This window comes from Pelodiscus sinensis, chromosome 4 (assembly GCF_052426305.1).
Source record: "Pelodiscus sinensis isolate ZL-2025 chromosome 4, ASM5242630v1, whole genome shotgun sequence".
Classification (NCBI taxonomy): domain Eukaryota; kingdom Metazoa; phylum Chordata; order Testudines; family Trionychidae; genus Pelodiscus; species Pelodiscus sinensis.
Genome location: NC_143055.1, coordinates 487,954 through 503,171, shown reverse-complemented (window position 1 = coordinate 503,171; position 15,218 = coordinate 487,954). Strand labels below are relative to the sequence as shown.

Sequence of the window (15,218 nt, the reverse complement as noted above, 5' to 3'; positions counted from 1 at the left end):
TCTGTGCTGCGCTGTGCTGGAGGAGCAATAAACCACCCTCAATTCCACTGGCTGGTGCAGTCTGTTTGTGCCATTTCGGGGTGCAGGAGACGGGGAACCCCCAACGCGCCGTCACACTGGTGTCAGGGGTGGGATGCACTGCACCCCGTGGATGAAGCTCCCAGCGGCAAGCGACAAGGCGCAGTAGAAGCAAGAGCCCTGGAGCCAGGCGTGCTGGAGACAGAGCGAAGCGGTTCCTGGGAATCGTGGGGCACTGCAGCACTAGACTGGTGAGTCTGCACCGAGGGGCCCAGCGGGCAGATGGCCTACGCCCGACTCTTGAAGGCAGAGCTGGTGGGGCTGTGCAGAGAGAGGGACTTGCCTGTGCAGAAAGCAACCAAGGCCCAGCTGATTACCCAGCTGGAAGAGAATGACCAGCCACAGGGCCAGGATCTTGTCCCCAGGGGAAGCAGCCAGACCCCCCCTGAGAGTGTGTCAGGCTCAGAGAGGGGGAGGAGCGCTGGAACCCAACGGAGAGATGAGACAGCGTCTCCCGGGAGGCCTGCAAGCCGTAGCCCATCTAGGGCAGGGGCCAGCCCAGCGGAGCTGCGGCGGCTGGAGATCCAGCTGCGGATCAGGGAATTGGAAGTAGAGGACCGAGAGAAGGACCGCCAGGACCGAGAGAGGGAGCGCCAAGATCGAGAGAGGCAGCGACAGCATGAGCTGGCCATGGCAGAGCAGAGAACCGGCGGGGCACCGGCTGCGCCAAGTGCGGATGAGCCCCAAGGTCCCAGGACTGCCAGACGCTTGGAGAGGCTCGTGGTGGCCCAATTGAAGGACATGGGTGACATAGACGGGTTCCTCAGTGCCTTTGAGAGGGCCTGTGGACTGCAACGGGTCCCCCCGGCTGACTGGCTGCAGGAGCTCGTCCCTGCACTGAACCAGGAGGCGGCCGGAGTGCTCAGTCAGCTGGAGAACCTACAGCCAGGGGATTACAACCGAGTCAAGGAGGCCCTGCTGCACAAGTTCGGGCTGACCCCCGAGATGTACAGGAAGAAGTTCCGGGGGGTACAGAAAGGGCCACGGGAGACCTATGTGGATCTGGCCTCCCGCCTGGCGCAATACTGCCGCAAGTGGGTGTCTGGAGTCGGAGCCCAGGCCGCAGAGGAGCTGCTCAAGCTGGTCATGATGGAGCAGTTCTATGAAGTGTGCTCACCCAAACTGAGGCTGTGGCTCAAGGACCGGAGACCAGAGAACCCCCAGGAGGCTGGGAGACTGGCGGACGAGTTCACGGAGAGCCGGTCCGGGTGTGAACGGGAGTCCCGGAGAGAAAGGGAACCGCGCAGAGACCGGATCTCGGCTGAGCGACGGAGGGAGTCAACTACGGGGCGAGACCAAGGAACAGGTCGTCTGCGCCCCAGAGAACCAGCCAGGGCCTGGACAGAGACAGCCCAAAGCCTAACTTGCCATCGCTGTGGGCAAAAAGGCCACAAGAGGGCTCAGTGCACCAGGTCCCAGGACCGGGGACTTTCCAGGGTTAACTGGCTGGGGCGGGAGGAAGGGCAGGCTGCCCCAGAGGCAGGGGCTGGCAGGCAAACCTCAGCTCAGAGAGAGGGGAAGGATGCTCAGTGCACCTCCCCTGGGAGGTCTGATTCTCAGGAGGCGGATTTCTCCGTGTACCGGGTGGGGGCAGGACGGCCCCTGCGGAGCGAGTGCCTCATACCCCTGGAGGTGGATGGTAGGAAGGTGACGGGCTTCTGGGACACGGGGGCGGAGGTGACTCTGGCCCGATCCGACATAGTGGCCCCGGAGCGGATACTACCCCACGCGCAGCTGACCCGGAAGGGCATAGACGGGTCCCCGTTTAAGGTGCCTGTAGCCAGGGTGCATCTGAAATGGGGGGCCAAGGAGGGCCTCAAGGAAGTGGGGGTGCACCCGCACTTGCCCACCGAGGTGCTGATGGGGAATGACCTAGAGGAGTGGCCCCATGAATCCCATCGGGCTCTAGTCACTACCCGGAGCCAGAGCCAGCGGGGGGCTGACAACGTGGGTCCAGGGAAGGACTCCTGGCAGCATCCTCAGGGTCCCATCCCAGTGGACACGGGGTCCAGCCAGGCTGGGACTCCGGACCTAGGCAGAGGTGGGGGACAGGTCCCGATCCCTGCCTCAGCAGCTGAATTCCAGGCTGAGGTGCAGGCAGACCCCTCCTTGCAGAGGCTGAGGGACCAGGCTGGCCTCCGTGCAGCTCGGCCCCGGGGGAGAGGTGGCCAGGAGAGATTCCTGCGGGAGCGTGGGCTCCTGTTCCGTGAGTGGCTCCCCCCCAGGAAGGCGAGGGCATGGGGGGTCCAGCGGCAGCTGGTCGTCCCCCGAAAGTATCGCCTCAAGCTGCTGTATTTGGCCCACGATTCCCCCGTTGGGGGCCACCGGGGGATCCGGAGCACCCGGCTGAAGCTGCTCCAGCACTTCTATTGGCTGGGAATCTTTACAGCCGTGCAGCAGTACTGCCGGTCCTGTGACTCCTGCCAGAGGGGCGGGAAGGCCCAAGACAGGAGGAAAGCGGCTTGGGGGTCTCTACCCCAGATAGAGGACCCTCTGGGCTTGCTGAGAGAGTTATGGGAGGGGAAGTCCTCCCTGGATGGAGCATCGGGGGTGGAAGCCGCCCTGGCTGTCCAGAGAAGGCTCGCTGGGCTCATGGCCCCAGCCCGAGAGACCCTGGCCAGAGATCAAGGCCAGTGGAAGGGTGGGTGTGACCCCCGAGGACAGGCCTGTGCCAGTCGCCCTGGAGTGGGGCGGCGAGTGGACAGAGGGAAGCCAATTCATGTGGGGCCTCACCACGGCCGGCCCGAGTCAAGGGGAGCACCCATGTCCCCAGGGCGGGTTCCCACGCAGAGGACCCGAACTTCCCTAGGTCACGAGCGGAGTGACCCTGCTCAGTTCGCTCTCGGAGGGGGGAGAACTGTGACGTAGTGGGGGTACCTGGCTGGTTTCTATGCTGCTGGCTCTGGGGTAACCCCCACTGGCTGCCGTGGGTACCACAACCCAGCAAAACAGGATGAGTCACTATGCAAACCAGTGGCCAGACACCCCCCATGGAGAGGAACAAAGGAAGGTGGAATGCTGCCTTGGCTGGGGGGCAGGGCTGGAAGTTAGTGAGTTGGTTGCTGGCTGTCGGAGGGCATGGAGGAGAGCCTAGGAGAAGGGGCTGGAGTTTAGGGGCCCAGTCTCCCCCATCTCAAGGGGGCCTGAGGCATCCTAGACCAGTTCCTGTGACCAGATTACATCTGTGCTGCGCTGTGCTGGAGGAGCAATAAACCACCCTCAATTCCACTGGCTGGTGCAGTCTGTTTGTGCCATTTCGGGGTGCAGGAGACGGGGAACCCCCAACGCGCCGTCACACCTTACCCACAAATCACGCTGGGCCAATCCTTTAGAATCTATATCTAAAGGTTTATTATTACAGGAAAGAAAAGCATGAGAGTGAGGTTATTAAAGTACAGTACGTTACATGCACCGAGTCTCCCAGTTCTCGATGCAGGCTCTAGCAGAGATGTTACAGCTGCTGGTTAAAAGTTCTTATTGCACATCCTACGATCAGGATGGGTTCACAGGTCTTCCGGGCTCTTCAATCCCTGCAGTGCTGCCTCTGGGATGAAGTGCTGAGCTGAGAACAAAATGGCATCGACCACATGGCCTCTTTTATCCCCTTCCTGGCCTCTTCTTGTATGCAGCAAGTCACCTGGTCAGAGGCCAATCTCTATGTTCCCTGCTGGCTGCCCTCAGGTGACAAATCCCATTCTTTGGGTGTGTCCATAGCCTATTGAGAGCCATTGTTCCACAGGGCTTTGCTACTCAGCCTGTCCATAGCCATGCTTAACCACATTCAGAGAAATATTCAGCTTCCACACAGATTACAGATTCCTACCTACACACATAGACATTCTACACTCACATAAATAGCGTACATAAGATCAACAAACAATAATCTCCCATTCAATACCCCACATGGCTCCCCCCATACCAATTTGTGGGGCCAACACCCCCACCTAGGGGTGCAGCAGCGATCTGGCTGCTTCCCTCCACTTCAGCAACGTGACACCCACTTGCGGCCGTATTGCGACAGGCGGGAGGCCAGATCCACATAAGTCTCCCGTGGCCCTTTCTGTACCCCCCGGAACTTCTTCCTGTACATCTCGGGGGTCAGCCCGAACTTGTGCAGCAGGGCCTCCTTGACTCGGTTGTAATCCCCTGGCTGTAGGTCCTCCAGCTGACTGAGCACTCCGGCCGCCTCCTGGTTCAGTGCGGGGACGAGCTCCTGCAGCCAGTCAGCTGGGGGGACCCATTGCAGTCCACAGGCCCTCTCAAAGGAGCTGAGGAACCCGTCTATGTCGCCTATGTCCTTCAATTGGGCCACCACGAGCCTCTCCAAGCGTCTGGCAGTCCTGGGACCTTGGGGCCCATCCGCACTTGGCGCAGCCGGTGCCCTGCCGGTTCTCCGCTCTGCCATGGCCAACTCATGTTGTCGCTGCCTCTCTCGATCCTCGCGCTCCTTCTCTCGATCTTGGCGCTCCCTCTCTCGATCTTGGCGCTCCTTCTCTCGGTCCTGGCGGTCCTTCTCTCAGTCCTCTACTTCCAATTCCTTGATCCGCAGCTGGATCTCCAGCCGCTGCTGCTCCGCTGGGCTGGCCCCTGCCCTAGATGGGCTTCGGCTTGCAGGCCTCCCGGGGGTAGCAGTCTCATCTCTCCGGTGGGTTCCAGCGCTCCCCCCCTCTCTGAGCCTGACACACTCTCAGGGGGGGTCTGGCTGCCTCCCCTGGGGACAAGATCCTGGCCCTGTGGCTGGTCATTCTCTTCCAGCTGGGTAATCAGCTGGGCCATGGCTGCTTTCCGCACAGGCAAGCCCCTCTCTCTGCACAGCCCCACCAGCTCTGCCTTCAAGAGTCGGGCGTAGGCCATCTGCCCGCTGGTCCCCTTGGTGCAGACTCACCAGTCTAGTGCTGCAGCGCCCCACGATTCCCAGGAACCGCTTCGCTCTGTCTCCAGCACGCCTGGCTCCAGGGCTCTTGCTTCTACAGCCCCTTGTCGCTCGCCGCTGGAAGCTCCATCCACGGGGTGCAGTGCATCCCGCTCCTGACACCAGTGTGACGGCGCGTTGGGGGTCCCCCGTCTCCTGCACCCCGAAATGGCACAAACAGACTGCACCAGCCGGTGGAATAGAGGAAGTTTATTGCCTCTCCAGGATACAGCACAGCACAGATGGAATCTGGTCACAGAGCTGGGCTAGGATGCCTCAGGCCCCCTTGAGATGGGGGAGACTGGGCCCCTAAACTCCAGCCCCTTTCCCTAGGCTCTCCTCCATGCTCCCAGACAGCAACTAACCAACTCTCTTCCACCCTGCCCCCAGCCAGGGCAGCCTCCACCTCCCTTTGTTCCTCTCCATGGGGGGTGTCTGGCCACTGGTTTGCATAGTGACTCATCCTGTTTTGCTGGGCCGTGGTCCCCACGGCAGCCAGTGGGGGTTACCCCAGAGCCAGCAGCATAGAAACCAGCCAGGTACCCCCACTACGTCACAGCAGGGCGGCGAGCTGCAGCCACAGCCGGACGGGCCTCTCAGCCAGCAAGTGGAACCGAAGGGCTCTTGGCTCCCAGGGACACAGCGTAGTGCAGACTGGTTGTCACTGGAGCCCAGCCTGGGGAGGGGTCCCTGCTGCTGGCGCTGTCCTGCCCTCTCCTGGGACTGTCTGAGGCGGCAGCTACGGCTCATGCACGGCTGGTGCCAGCCACGCGGGCAGCACTGTGCTGCGAGGGGGCGGTTGCTGCCCAGGTCCTGGCACCGCGCTCTCAAGGGGGAGCCAGGCCCCAGAACGAGCCACCCCCCAGGCGTTCCCGGAGCCCAGGCCTGCCCCGCTGGGGGAGACGCTGGCGAGAGGTGGCTCCAGCTTCTCCAGGAGCCCTGTGGGCCCAGCAATGGGCAGCCCCGCTGGCCCTTCCCCCTCTGGGTGGCACCTGGGCGTAGTGACGACTGGGAGAAGCTTCTTTGCTTCTGCGGCCTCAGGGCGAGCTGGGGCTGCTGGGATTTCCCCCGGCCCTGGCCCTAGCATCGGCCACATGGCAGAGGGGGCAGGCCTGGGCCCATGTCAGCCAGGCGCCCTTGTGAGCCAGCATGGGCCCCGCCCCCCGAGAGCACTGACCCCAGGTACCCTCCTTCCCAGGTACCTCTACAAGCTCAAGGACCTGCATGTCAGCTACGAAAACTACACGGAGGCAGCCTACACGCTGCTGCTGCACGCCCGGCTCCTCAAGGTAGGGGGGGGCACCCACTGCTGCTGAACGCCCGGCTCCTCAAGGTAGGGGGGGGCACCCACTGCTGCTGAACGCCCGGCTCCTCAAGGTTGGGGGGGGGCACCCACTGCTGCTGAACGCCTGGCTCCTCAAGGTAGGGGGGGGCACCCACTGCTGCTGAACACCCGGCTCCTCAAGGTAGGGGGGGGGCACCCACTGCTGCTGAACACCCGGCTCCTCAAGGTAGGGGGGGCACCCACTGCTGCTGAACGCCCGGCTCCTCAAGGTTGGGGGGGCACCAGCTGCTGCTGCAGCGTACCGGGCGCAGAGCCCCGAGGGGAGGAGTGAGGGTACCGGGCGTAGAGCCCCGAGGGACGGAGTGAGGGTACCGGGCGCAGAGCCCCGAGGGGAGGAGTGAGAGTACCGGGCGTAGAGCCCCGAGGGGAGGAGTCAGCGTACCGGGCGCAGAGCCCCGAGGGGAGGAGTCAGCGTACCGGGCGCAGAGCCCCGAGGGGAGGAGTGAGGGTACCGGGCGCAGAGCCCCGAGGGGAGGAGTGAGGGTACCGGGCGCAGAGCCCCGAGGGGAGGAGTCAGCGTACCGGGCGTAGAGCCCCGAGGGACGGAGTGAGGGTACCGGGCGTAGAGCCCCGAGGGGAGGAGTCAGCGTACCGGGCGTAGAGCCCCGAGGGGAGGAGTGAGGGTACCGGGCGTAGAGCCCCGAGGGACGGAGTGAGGGTACCGGGCGTAGAGCCCCGAGGGGAGGAGTCAGCGTACCGGGCGTAGAGCCCCGAGGGGAGGAGTGAGGGTACCGGGCGTAGAGCCCCGAGGGGAGGAGTGAGGGTACCGGGCGTAGAGCCCCGAGGGGAGGAGTCAGCGTACCGGGCGCAGAGCCCCGAGGGACGGAGTCAGCGTACCGGGCGTAGAGCCCCGAGGGACGGAGTGAGGGTACCGGGCGTAGAGCCCCGAGGGGAGGAGTGAGGGTACCGGGCGCAGAGCCCCGAGGGGAGGAGTCAGCGTACCGGGCGCAGAGCCCCGAGGGACGGAGTCAGCGTACCGGGCGTAGAGCCCCGAGGGACGGAGTGAGGGTACCGGGCGTAGAGCCCCGAGGGGAGGAGTGAGGGTACCGGGCGTAGAGCCCCGAGGGGAGGAGTCAGCGTACCGGGCGTAGAGCCCCGAGGGACGGAGTGAGGGTACCGGGCGCAGAGCCCCGAGGGGAGGAGTGAGGGTACCGGGCGTAGAGCCCCGAGGGGAGGAGTCAGCGTACCGGGCACAGAGCCCCGAGGGGAGGAGTGAGGGTACCGGGCGTAGAGCCCCGAGGGGAGGAGTCAGCGTACCGGGCGCAGAGCCCCGAGGGGAGGAGTGAGGGTACCGGGCGTAGAGCCCCGAGGGGAGGAGTGAGGGTACCGGGCGTAGAGCCCCGAGGGGAGGAGTCAGCGTACCGGGCGCAGAGCCCCGAGGGGAGGAGTGAGGGTACCGGGCGTAGAGCCCCGAGGGGAGGAGTGAGGGTACCGGGCGTAGAGCCCCGAGGGGAGGAGTCAGCGTACCGGGCGCAGAGCCCCGAGGGACGGAGTCAGCGTACCGGGCGCAGAGCCCCGAGGGGAGGAGTCAACGTACCGGGCGCAGAGCCCCGAGGGGAGGAGTCAGCGTACCGGGCGCAGAGCCCCGAGGGGAGGAGTCAGCGTACCGGGCGTAGAGCCCCGAGGGACGGAGTCAGCGTACCGGGCGTAGAGCCCCGAGGGACGGAGTCAGCGTACCGGATGCAGAGCCCCGAGGGGAGGAGTGAGGGTACCGGGCACAGAGCCCCGAGGGGAGGAGTGAGGGTACCGGGCACAGAGCCCTGAGGGGAGGAGTGAGGGTACTGGGCGTAGAGCCCCGAGGGGAGGAATGAGCATACCGGATGCAGAGCCCCGAGGGGAGGAATGAGCGTACAGTTCGCAGAGCCCCGAGGCGCGGAGCCAGGGCACTGCCCCACAGCTGCAGGGATGTCAGGGATAGCCCAGCTGTCGCGTGCCTGGTGGGCCGGAGGCTCTGTGCCGATGGGCTCTGTGTGCCTCTCCCCAGTGGTCAGACGAGCCGAATACAGCCCCCATGCAGGGCGCACACAGCCAGAGCCTGCACACCCAGCGCCAGCTGAAGGAGGCGCTTTACAACCAGATCATCCACTACTTCGACCAGGGCAAGGTGAGATCAGGGGCTGCAGCACAGGGGGGCCCCCATGGCCCCGATCCCTTCCCTATGGCCTGTACCCCTGTCCCCCATGGCCTGGAGCTCTCCCCTGCAGCACGGACCCATTCCTCATCACCTGGACCCATTCCTACGATTTGACCCCTCCCCAATGGCTGGACTTCTCCCCCCACCCCAGACCTCTCCCAGGGCCTGAGGGTCTATTAATAGAGATAGTCTATGGTCTAGTCAGGAGAAGAGCATGGAAGTATGAATAAGATCAGATGAGACCCAATCAAATGAAAAAGAGTCTCACGTCAGGAAAGGGCAGACAGATAAATAGTGACCAATTTTTAAAGTGCCTACACGCAAACGCTGGAAGTCTAAATACTGAGATGGGTGAATTGGAGGGCCTCGTATTAAAGGTGGATATTGATATAACAGGCATCACAGAAACTTGGTGGAATGAGGACAATCGGTGGGACACAATCATAGCAGGGTACAAAATATATCAGAAGGACAGAGCAGGTCATGCTGGCGGGGGAGGGCACTATACATGAAAGAAAATGTAGAATCAAATGAAGTAAAAATCTTAAATGAGCCAAAATGTTCCATAGAATCTCTATGGATAGGAATTCCCTGCTCCAATAATAAGAATATAGCTGTAGGGATCTATTATCAACCACCTGACCAGGACAGTGATAGTGACGCTGAAATGCTAAGGGAGATTAGAAAGGCTATCAAATTTAAAAACTCAGTAATAGTGGGGGATTTCAACTATCCCCATATTGACTGGGTACACGTCACCTCAGGATGGGACGCAGCGATAAAGTTTCTTGATACCTTAACTGACTGCTTCTTAGAGCAGCTGGTTCTGGAACCCACAAAGGGAGAAGCTATTCTTGATTTAGTCCGAAGTGTAGTGCAGGATCTGATTCAGGTGATAACTATAACTGGCCTGCTTGGAAATAGTGAATATAATGTAATAACATTTCACATCCCTGTGGTGGGAAAAACACGTCAGCAGCCCAACACTGTGGTGTTTAATTTCAGAAAGGGGAACTACACAAAAATGAGGAGGTTAGTTAAACAGAAATTAAAAGGTTCAGTGACAAAAGTAAAATCTCTGCAAGATGCATGGAAACTTTTCAAATACACCATAATAGAGGCCCGATTTAAACATATATGCTAAATTAAAAAACACAATAAGAGAACCAAAAAAGTGCCACCGTGGCTTATCAACCAACAGGTAAACGAAGCAGTGACAGATAAAAAGATATCTTTGAAAAAGTGGAAGTCAAATCCCAGTGAGGAAAATAGAAAGGACCATAAACTGTCAATTTAAGTGTAAAAATATAAGAAAAGCCAAAAAGAAGTTTGAAGAGCAGCTAGCCAAAACTTCAAAAAGTAATAGTAAAATGTTCTTAAATCCATCAGAAGCAGGAAGCCTCCTAAACAACCAGTGGGGCCCTTGGACAATCGAGATGCTAAAGGAGCACTCAAAGATGATAAAGTCATAGCGGAGAAGCTAAATGAATTCTTTGCTTCAGTCTTCACAGCTGAGGATATTGGGGAGATTCCCAAACCTGAGCCATTCTTTTTAGGTGACAAATCTGAGAAATTGTCCCAGATTGAGGTGTCATTATAGGAGGTTTTGGAACAAATTGATAACAGTAATAAGTCACCCGGACCAGATGGCATTCACCCAAGAGTTCTGAAAGAACTCAAATGGGAAATTGCTGAACTATTAACTGTGGTTTGTAACCTGTCCTTTAAATCGGCTTCCGTACCTAATGACTAGACGATAGCGAACATGACACCAGTATTTAAAAAGGGCTCTAGAGGCGATCCTGGCAATTACAGACAGGTAAGTCTGACGTCAGTACCGGGCAAATTAGTTGAAACTATAGTAAAGAATAAAATTGTCAGACACGTGGATGAACATAATTTGTTGGTGGGGAAAGTCAACATGGTTTCTGTAAAGGGAAATCATGCCTTACTAATCTGCTAGAGTTCTTTGAGGGGGTCAACAAACGTGGACAAAGGGATCCCATGGATGTAGTATACTTAGATTTCCAGAAGGCCTTTGACACCAAAGGCTCTTAAGGTAAATTGTCATGGGATAAGAGGAAAGGTCCTCTCGCGGAATGAGAACTGGTTAAAAGACTGTAAGCAAAGGGTCGGAATAAATGGTCAGTTTTCTGAGTGGAGAAAGGTAACTAGTGGGGTCCCCCAAGGGTCTGTGTGTACTGGGACCCATCCTAGTTAACTTAGTTTCAAATGATCTGGAGAAAGGGGTAAACAGTGAGGTGGCAGAATTTGCAGATGATCCCAAACTGCTCAAGAGAGTTAAGACCAAAGCATCCTGTGAAGAGCTTCAAAAAGATCTCACCGAACTGAGGGTATGTCTACACTACCACCCTAGTTCTAACTAGCGGGGTAATGTAGGCATACCGCACTTGCAAATGAAGCCTGGGATTTGAAATTCCCGGGCTTCATTTGCATAAGCAGGGAGCCGCCATTTTTAAAACCCCGCTGGTTCGAACCCCATGCAGCGCGGCTACATGGGGCACGAACTAGGTAGTTCGAACTAGGAAGCCTAGGAGGGTAGTGTAGACATACCCTAAGTGATTGGGCAACAAAATGGCAAATGAAATTTAATGTAGATAAATGTAAAGTAATGCACACTGGAAAATATAATCAATCCCAGCTATACATACAATATGATGGGGATTAATTTAGCTACAACTACTCAGGAGAGATCTTGGAGTCATTGTGGATCCACGCAGTGTGCAGCAGCAGTCAAAAAGCAAATAGAATATTAGGAGTCATTAAAAAATGGATAGAGAATAAGACAGAAAATATCTTATTGCCTCTATATAAACCATGGTACACCCGTATCTTGAATACTGTGTACAGATGTGGTCGCATTATCTCAAAAAAGATATATTGGCATTGGAAAAGGTTCCAAAAAGGGCAACAAAAATTCTGAGGCATTTGGAACGGGTCCCATATGAAGAGAGATTAAAAAGACTTGGACTTTTCAACTTAGAAAGGAGGAGACTAAGAGGGGGCATGATAGAGGTCTATAAAATCATGACTGGTGTGGAAAAAGTGAATAAGGAAAAATTATTTACTTATTCCCACAATATAAGAACTAGGCATCACCAAATGAAATTAATAGGCAGTAGGTTTAAAACAAACAAAAGGAAGCTTTTCTTTACTCAGCACACTGACAGCCTGTGGAACTCCTTGCCAGAGGATGCAGTGAAGGCTAGAACTTTAATAGGGTTCTATTTGAAACTTTAATTTCAAAAAGGGGAATTACACAAAAATGAGGAGGTTAGTTAAACAGAAATTAAAAGGCACAGTGACTAGAGCCAAATCCCTGAAAGCTGCATGGAAACCTTTTAAAGACACCATAATAGAGGCCCAACTTAAATGTATACCCCAAATTTAAAAACATAGCAAGAGACCTAAAAAAGAGTCACCATGGCTTAACCACCATGTAAAAGAATCAGTGAGGGACAAAAAGGTATCTTTTAAGAAGTGGAAGTCTAATCCTAGTGAGATAAATAGAAAAGAACATAAACACTGTCAAATCAAGTGTAAAAATGTAATAAGAAAAGCAAAAAATGATTTTGAGGAACAGCTAGCCAAAAACTCAAAAAGAAATAACAAAATGTTTTTTAAGTAGGAAGCGTAAGTAGGAAGCAGGAAGCCTGCTAAAAAACCTGTGGGTCCCCTAGATGATCGAGCTATAAAAGGAGCAATCAAGAACAATAAAGCCATTGCGGAGAAACTAAATGATTTCTTTGCTTCAGTCTTCACGGCTGAGGACGTTAGGGAGATTCCTGAATCTGCACCATCCTTTGTGGGTGATGAATCTGAGGAACTGTCCCGGATTGAAGTGTCATTAGAGGAGATTTTGGAACAAATAGAAAAACTTAATGTTAACAAATCTCCGGGACCGGATGGCATTCATCCAAGGGTTCTAAAAGAACTCAAATGGGAAATTGCTGAGCTCTTATCTGTGGTTTGTAACCTATCCTTTAAATCGGCTTCCGTACCTAATGACTGGAAGGTAGCCAATGTGACACCAATATTTAAAAAGGGCTCTAGAGGCGATCCTGGCAATTACAGACCGGTAAGTCTAACTTCAGTACCGGGCAAATTAGTCGAAACAATAGTAAAGAATAAAATTGTGAAGCATGTAGAAGAACATAATTTGTTGGACAAGTCAACATGGTTTCTGTAAAGGGAAATCCTGTCTTACTAATCTATTAGTGTTCTTTGAAGGGGTTAACAGACATGCGGACAAGGGGGATCCAGTAGATATAGTATACTTGGATTTTCAGAAAACCTTTGACAAGGTCCCTCACCAAAGGCTCGTGTGTAAATGGGATAAGAGGGAAGGTCCTTTCTTGGATTGAGAACTGGTTAAAAGACAGGAAACAAAGGGTAGGAATAAGTGGTAAATTTTCAGATTGGAGAGGGGTAACTAGTGGTGTACCCTAAGGGTCAGTCCTAGGACCAATCTTTTTCAACTTATTCATAAATGATCTGGAGAAAGGGGTAAGCAGTGAGGTAGTAAAGTTTGCAGATGATACCAAACTGTTTAGGATAGTCAAGACAGAAGCAGGCTGTGAGGGACTCCAAGATCTCACCAAACTGAGTGATTGGGCAACAAAATGGCAAATGAAATTTAATGTGGATAAGTGTAAAGTAATGCACATCGGGAAAAATAACCCCAACTATACGTACAGTATGATGAGGGCTAATTTGGCTACGACAAATCAGGAAAGAGATCTTGGAGTTATCGTGGGTAGTTCTCTGAAAACTTCCACACAGTGTGCAGCGGCGGTCAAAAAGGCAAATAGGATGCTAGGAATTATTAGGAAAGGGATAGAAAATAAGACCCAGAACATCTTACTGCCCCTGTATAAAACTATGGCACACCCACATCTGGAATACTGTGTACAGATGTGGTCTCCTCACAGAGAGGCCTGTACCCCCTCTCTCTGTGGCCCGTACCCCTCTCCCCATGGCCTGTACCCCTCTCCCCGTGGCCTGTACCCTCTCCCTGTGGCCCGTACCCCTGTCCCCGTGGCCCATACCCCTGTCCCCGTGGCCTGTACCCCTCTCCCCGTGGCCTGTACCCCTTTCCTGCAGATGTTCCACTCTCCAGCACTGGCCTCAGGAACTCCCATAGTGTCACTAGGCCCCTCATCCTCCCAGGGTCTGGGCATGGGTGCTGCCCCTTTGTGCCTGGGGGTGAGCCCTTGAGAGATTGGGCACTGCCCCCCCCAGGACAGCCCCTCAGGTGAGCTGGGTCCCAGCTTCCCCCTGGTGCTTCAGCGCCCCCTGCAGGATGCAGGTGAGATGGCAGCAGCTGCCAGCCCCAGTCCAGCAGCAGCCCTGTTGGGGGACAAGCTGCACCCCAAATCATTCCAGCCCGCCTCAGCCCAGCTGCTGCCCCCCATTGCTGGGGCCCCTGCCTGGGGCAGGGCCAGCCTGCAGCACCCAGCTTGCCTGGCAGCACCCCCAAGTACCAGGCTTGGCCTGGCAGAGCAGGGCCAGGGAGGAGTGCTGGGACACAGCTCAGAGCAGAGCGCCTGTCTCCTGACTACGCGGGCTCCCCACAGATGTGGGAGGAAGCGATTCACATCTGCAAGGAGCTGGCTGAGCAGTACGAGAGTGAGGTCTTTGAGTACGAAATGCTGAGTGACATCCTGGTGAGTCCACGGGGCCCTCGCCTCCAAACTGGGTGTGCCAGGCAGGGAGCCCAGCGCCGGAATAGCAGGGGGCCCTCACAGGGCTGGGAGGCAGGGGCTGTGGGTTGGGTGTGACGGGCCCCAGCAGAGTCGGGGGCATGGGCTGTGGGTCGGGCGTGAGGGGCACTGGTGGGGCTGGGGGGCGGGCAGAGGCTGTGGGTTGGGTATGAGGGGCACTGGTGGGGTTGGGGGGGCAGAGGCTGTGGGTTGGGCATGAGTGGCACTGGTGGGGCTGGGGGATGGGCAGAGGCTGTGGGTTGGGTATGAGGGGCACTGGTGGGGCTGGGGGGCAGGCAGAGGCTGTAGGTTGGGTATGAGGGGCACTGGTGGGGTTGGAGGGGCAGAGGCTGTGGGTTGGGCATGAGGGGCACTGGTGGGGCTGGGGGATGGGCAGAGGCTGTGGGTTGGGTATGAGGGGCACTGGTGGGGCTGGGGGGTGGGCAGAGGCTGTGGGTTGGGGATGAGGGGCACTGGTGGGGCTGGGGGGCGGGCAGAGGCTGTGGGTTGGGTATGAGGGGCACTGGTGGGGCTGGGGGATGGGCAGAGGCTGTGGGTTGGGTATGAGGGGCACTGGTGGGGCTGGGGGGCAGGCAGAGGCTGTAGGTTGGGTATGAGGGGCACTGGTGGGGCTGGGGGGTGGGCAGAGGCTGTGGGTTGGGCATGAGTGGCACTGGTGGGGCTGGGGGATGGGCAGAGGCTGTGGGTTGGGTATGAGGGGCACTGGTGGGGCTGGGGGGCAGGCAGAGGCTGTAGGTTGGGTATGAGGGGCACTGGTGGGGCTGGGGGGTGGGCAGAGGCTGTGGGTTGGATATGAGGGGCACTGGTGGGGCTGGGGGATGGGCAGAGGCTGTGGGTTGGGTATGAGGGGCACTGGTGGGGCTGGGGGGCAGGCAGAGGCTGTAGGTTGGGCATGAGGGGCGCTGGTGGGGATGGGGGATGGGCAGAGGCTGTGGGTTGGGGATGAGGGGCACTGGTGTGGCTGGGGGATGGGCAGAGGCTGTGGGTTGGGTATGAGGGGCACTG

General features: G+C 57.2%; 1 protein-coding gene across 6 annotated transcripts in view; it reads left to right on the top strand.

Moving 5' to 3' along the window:
- The window catches only part of LOC102455798 (dedicator of cytokinesis protein 2-like), a 427,487-nt gene that overhangs the window by 363,727 nt on the left and 48,542 nt on the right, over positions 1-15,218 (top strand). For all 6 annotated transcript variants that reach the window (XM_089777669.1, XM_089777670.1, XM_089777667.1 and 3 more), the window contains 3 exons: positions 6,189-6,279; positions 8,320-8,439; positions 14,067-14,156. In XM_089777669.1, coding sequence (XP_089633795.1) covers positions 6,189-6,279; positions 8,320-8,439; positions 14,067-14,156 — 301 coding nt within the window. The remainder of the gene's footprint in view (positions 1-6,188; positions 6,280-8,319; positions 8,440-14,066; positions 14,157-15,218) is intronic.